This window comes from Sinocyclocheilus grahami, unplaced genomic scaffold (assembly GCF_001515645.1).
Source record: "Sinocyclocheilus grahami isolate Dianchi unplaced genomic scaffold, SAMN03320097.WGS_v1.1 scaffold57.1, whole genome shotgun sequence".
Taxonomy (NCBI): domain Eukaryota; kingdom Metazoa; phylum Chordata; class Actinopteri; order Cypriniformes; family Cyprinidae; genus Sinocyclocheilus; species Sinocyclocheilus grahami.
This window is the reverse complement of record NW_015505236.1, coordinates 2,106,587-2,112,188: the sequence shown is the minus strand read 5'-3', so window position 1 is coordinate 2,112,188 and position 5,602 is coordinate 2,106,587. Positions and strand designations below refer to the sequence as shown.

At 37.5% G+C, this 5,602-nt stretch overlaps 1 protein-coding gene across 3 annotated transcripts in view; it reads right to left on the bottom strand.

The window, feature by feature from the left end:
* Window positions 1-3,146, bottom strand: part of LOC107584126 (tectonin beta-propeller repeat-containing protein 1-like) — a 28,325-nt gene extending 25,179 nt beyond the window's left edge. For 2 of the 3 annotated variants that reach the window (XM_016270590.1, XM_016270592.1), the window contains exons 1-2: window positions 3,028-3,146; window positions 1,299-1,558 (exon numbers count right to left, since the gene is read on the bottom strand). In XM_016270590.1, coding sequence (XP_016126076.1) covers window positions 1,299-1,523 — 225 coding nt within the window. In that variant the 5' untranslated portion in view covers window positions 1,524-1,558; window positions 3,028-3,146. The remainder of the gene's footprint in view (window positions 1-1,298; window positions 1,559-3,027) is intronic. The other variant, XM_016270591.1, reaches the window with a different exon arrangement.
* Window positions 3,147-5,602: the final 2,456 nt, after the last annotated feature.

Genomic DNA, 5,602 nt, shown 5'->3' with positions numbered 1-5,602 from the left:
GGTAGTTTTCTCAAATGAATTGGTAAAATGCTAATGAAGTGACTCTCAGAGCAGCTGGAGATGACATTCGTGTTCATATCATCATATAGTGAGACGGCAGAAGCTGAAAACACCGCGAGCGTCATCCGCGCTTTAGTATGTGTAGTTCTTCCGCAGATTTATAGTACTATTATATATTACTATAGCACTTCACTTGAGCATTGCGAATCACGCGTATGGGTTACGAGTCTGACTCTCTTACCATTAGGCCACAACTCCCCCATGCGCGATAACGTCATTACGTAATCAAGACGCAAAATTGTGTCACTACATCAAATCTCAGCAAAAATATATTTTAAATGTTAATTTAGATTTGTTCATAAAATAATATAAATGCATAATATAATGTTAAAATATAAATAACTATTTTTATATACAACATTGAACCCTTTTGAACGATTTAATTTTTGAATGATTACAAGTTTTTTTTATTAGCTAGTAAAACTACACATTCTGAACAATTATAGTTTTAAGCAGTGTATTAGTAGTCAGTATGCTACACTCTAAGAAAATAAATCACAGGTTTTTACCTGCATTTTAAATTACGCATTGTATTTTGTGTTTTCGGGTTACAGGGTTACAACGGATAATGGATAACGGATAATGTCCTGGAAAATTATTAGTACCTTTGCCATTTTTCTAGATATTTTTCTTACAGTGTACTAACTGATCAACAATCACATGTACAAGCTACTAACAAGGTGTATCATAAATGAACAATTATTAAATTATTATTGTTATTATCAAATTGAACAACTGCAAATAGCAATGGTTTCCTCTTTTTGTGAAATTTAGATGGAAAATGTGTGCCTTTTTATTGTTTGAGTCACTTATCAAAAGTTGCTAAAAGTAGCCAAATAAAATGTAAAAATAGCGACCTGTGTTGCTAGGTGCTTTTGGAAGAAAAAGTTGCTTTAGGGTAGTCTGAAAAGTTGCTAAATTTAGCAACAAAATTGCTAAGTTGGCAACACTGCGCGTACGGCCATGATAAGCGCTGAATGAATGACAGGCTTTCTGCTGTAACATCGCGCAAGGTAAATAAGGGTGACATCTAGTGAAGAAGACTAATGATAAGATTCACGTTAATCAGATCTTGTTTTAAATGTGTGCTGAAATAAATCCTTTTGAAATAAATTTTGAGAATCGATATCAAATCGACGTCATTTAAAAAAAAACGATTAATCGAAAAATCTTTTTTTTGCCCATCCCTAATGATTTCACAGTTTTTTACCAATAACATATATTACTATTGAGCACACCTGGTTTTCAAATGTCTCCTCTTGGTAGCGGATAGGCACGTCACTGGCATGGACGTACAGATAGATGTTGTGGTCACAAGCAATGCTCCAGCAGCACTGCTGTACAGCCGTAACACGCTTGAACTCCAAGTGGGCATCGCGACAATGCTCCCACTGCTGTCCCGCTGTCGAAAGGCTATAAACCCTGCCGTACACATCAACAGCCCACAGGAGGGAGCTCGGCATGATGCACCCAGCTTCAAGAGACAAGACACAGATATCTGCAGATAAACAAACACATCAGTTTATGGCTACAAAGAGTGTTTAGAAGCAAACAAGGACACAAAGTCAAGTGAATTTCTCTTTTATCTGCTTTGACAGCAGATCTGCAGTCAGCTGATTCTCATTACTGTTCCTCAGGCTGCCAAAACAGTGCTGATACACTGAAAGAGACCCGTTTACAACTGATATTTAGTTGCCTTCTAATCTATAAATGAAACCTATGATCTCAGCAATACACAATAACCTCTATAAAGCTCCAAATAAATCACAGCTCACCCTTACAGAACACTACTGTGGTGGTACCATGTTAAGCATAATACAGTATGAGATCGTAATTCCACGGAACCTGAATGATTGCTATATTTAATTAATATATATCAACATAGCATTGCAAGGTACTTTACAAAACGCCATCATATTAGTACTATAAGGAAGAAAATAGTAATTACTATGGCAGATACTATTGTAAAAATAAAAAAAAATGTGATTATAGGATGAAAAAAAGAATACTGTAATACCATGGCAGATGCACCCAGCTTCAAGAGACAAGACACAGATATCTGCAGATAAACAAACACATCAGTTTATGGCTACAAAGAGTGTTTAGAAGCAAACAAGGACACAAAGTCAAGTGAATTTCTCTTTTATCTGCTTTGACAGCAGATCTGCAGTCAGCTGATTCTCATTACTGTTCCTCAGGCTGCCAAAACAGTGCTGATACACTGAAAGAGACCCGTTTACAACTGATATTTAGTTGCCTTCTAATCTATAAATGAAACCTATGATCTCAGCAATACACAATAACCTCTATAAAGCTCCAAATAAATCACAGCTCACCCTTACAGAACACTACTGTGGTGGTACCATGTTAAGCATAATACAGTATGAGATCGTAATTCCACGGAACCTGAATGATTGCTATATTTAATTAATATATATCAACATAGCATTGCAAGGTACTTTACAAAACGCCATCATATTAGTACTATAAGGAAGAAAATAGTAATTACTATGGCAGATACTATTGTAAAAAAAAAAAAAATGTGATTATAGGATGAAAAAAAGAATACTGTAATACCATGGCATTTTTTTGTCAAATGTTTGTTAGTGAAGTTCAAAACGTTACTAAAGCAACTGATTTAGTAAAGAACAATCATATGTATTTTGATACTGCGTGTTGTTGAACGCTTGTTTGTTGATGCAGGTAATGCCGGATAGCACGCTAGCTAGCAATGACAACACATAAGAAACAAACCTGTGGAGTACTTGACAATAGCATATTATCTGCAAAAAACTGGAATACGACTAGGATACAGTCAGAAGAGAAACATTTTGAAATGAATGACTGCAGCTGCCTGTCTTCCGCAGTGACAGGTGCATGTACATTACAACAGAAGGTAAATATCATGGCAGTATGCATCCTCAGTATAGCTGAGAGTATACATCAGCTGCATCCAGCGTTACATACCTTATCTGTGTCAGGGTGTAAGCACTTAGTTTATGTTTTCATTTTGAGATCATTCGGCTTTGTGAAATCTGCCTGTGATTTGCACGATGTTGACACCCCAGAGATCCCAAACAGGAAGTGTCAGGATTGTTGCATTGGCAGTATTGGCACGGCAAGGGGCGCCAATAACTCGTTAAAAGATAATGGGATGGTAGAGGTTGTTACCATGGTGCACTCAGAGAGTATACACCAGGGGTCCCATGCGGCCCGCCCCGCTGAATAATGCCAGAGACATATTTTGAAAATGTAATTTTAAATACGGTTTCACTTATATCATGTCTGTATTTGATAATAAAGGTTGGCTTTCAGACTAAAATTTCCCTTAGTTATTAACATAGCCTAATTATTTGTTAAATTTACCTAATGGTACGTTCAACATAATGTACCATCGCGATCGAACAGGTGATACGCGAGTCAGCGAGAAAATTCAAAGAGACGACAAAATGGCCAAACGGTTGGGAAAGAGAAAGGTTGATTCGGAATGCAGGGTATTTAACCAAAAGTGCACAAGTGATTATTTTTTTGTTCAGTGCAAAGAATTGGCTGTTTGTCTAATCTGTCAAGAAACTGTGTCTGTGTTCAAAGAATACAATCTGCGCCGACACTATGAAACCCGCCACAGAGAAAAGTATGCTAGCAGGTAGCTAAACTGATTGCAACCAGCAGTAGGCCATTCAGTGACGGTGAGTTCGTCAAGAAATGTATGAATGCTGTTGCGGAGGAGGTGTGCACTGATAAGAAAGATGTCTTAAATGCGGTAAGTCTGTCCGCAAGTACAGTCACCAGACGAATTGAAGAAATGGGGGATAATGTATATGCCCAGCTGCATGAGAAAGTGAAAGAATTTGATTTTTTTGCATTAGCACTGGATGAGAGCAATGACGTGCAGGACACAGCACAGCTGCTCATTTTTCTTTGCGGAGTTAGCTCTAACTTTGAAGTGTCAGAGGAGCTAGCAGCCCTACAAAGTCTAAAAGGCACTACGACCGGAGGATATTTTTGGTAAAGTGTGCCAAACGATGGGAGAGCTGGGTCTAGACTGGTCTAAGCTGGCCAGAATCACTACTGACGAGGCTCCTAGTATGGTTGGCGCGTCAAGGGGGCTTATAGGACGCATGAATAAAGAAATGGAGGAAAGAGGTCTAACCCCACCGTTACAAGTCCACTGCCTGATTCACCAGCAAGCACTCTGCTGCAAAGTTCTGAAGTGGGAATCAGTCATGAAGGTGGTGGTGTCATACATAAACTTCATCAGAGCAAACAGACTTAAAGGGGTCATATGATGCGATTTCAATTTTTCCTTTCTCTTTGGAGTGTTACAAGCTCTTGGTGCATAAAGAAGATCTGTAAAGTTGCAAAGACTAAAGTCTCAAATCCAAAGAGATATTCTTTATAAAAGTTAAGAGTCAACCACGCCTACCTAAAACGGCTCATTCTAACACTCCCCCATTTCATTTTTGAAAATGAATCCCTCTCTTAGGTGACTCTTGTGAGAGGATTTTTTTTCATTTGAGGGGTGGAGGGGGGGCATTTTATAGAAATTTTTCAAAAATCTATATTTATCTCACCTAAATCTTTGATCATGCACTGTATCTTTGTTTTTACAATTGTGTTATTGTTGCACAATAGCTTACACTGCACAAGCCTGATTTTGTGAGCTGTATGTAAGGTTCACACATACTCCATTTGCAGTGTGTATGTAGTCCATATGTGTGGTACAGAAGCAGCATGGACTGTGCTTTCACACAGGAGTCTGCTCCTGATCTGTGGCTGTTTATCACAAACACAACATCTATCCATTATTTTGATTTTAAATCCAAACATTGTTACTTAAAAGGCATTTTCAATATTGTGATTATTGTTTTTCACAGTACATGTAATACAATCTTTCATCAATTATTCAATGCTTTTTACTTTTGCATTTACTTCTAGACTTATATATTAAGTTGCTAAAGCAAAACATTGAAACTACTTTTCTTACTTTAACACAAACATTCTAAATTAGAACTTACCATTGACAGAAACAGTCAGCTCTACTGCCTTTTCTTTTGCATTTAAATCTTTATTACAAGCAATCCTGTGGTTCATAAAGAACTTTAACTAAGAACTTTAAAAGTATTGCCTTGTTTATCTAAAAGTGCTCTTTTCCTTTAAACCTAGCCAAAAAGCCATAGCCTATGTGTTGACTGTGAAACACAGTAGACTTTAATTATATGCATTTATGGTGTAATTACTACATTTTTTTTGTGTCAATGCATATTTACCGCAAACAATGCGGTAAATATGCGAGTGTGCATGAGTGCACGGTCTCCAGGAAAGCACACGAGCGTTGAATGGTTTAAACCATTCAAGAGTTAAAAAGAAAAAATGCAATTTATAAACTTTAGTTACGATGCGACACTGCCTCGATAGTGCAAGTGACATGTCCTGTGTCAACTGTGCAGCCTTATAGTGCAGATGCGATGTGATTAGAATCCATTTGCATTTTGAGAGCGAAAGAGAGCGCGCGCGGTGAATGCTTTTTGTGAAATTATGT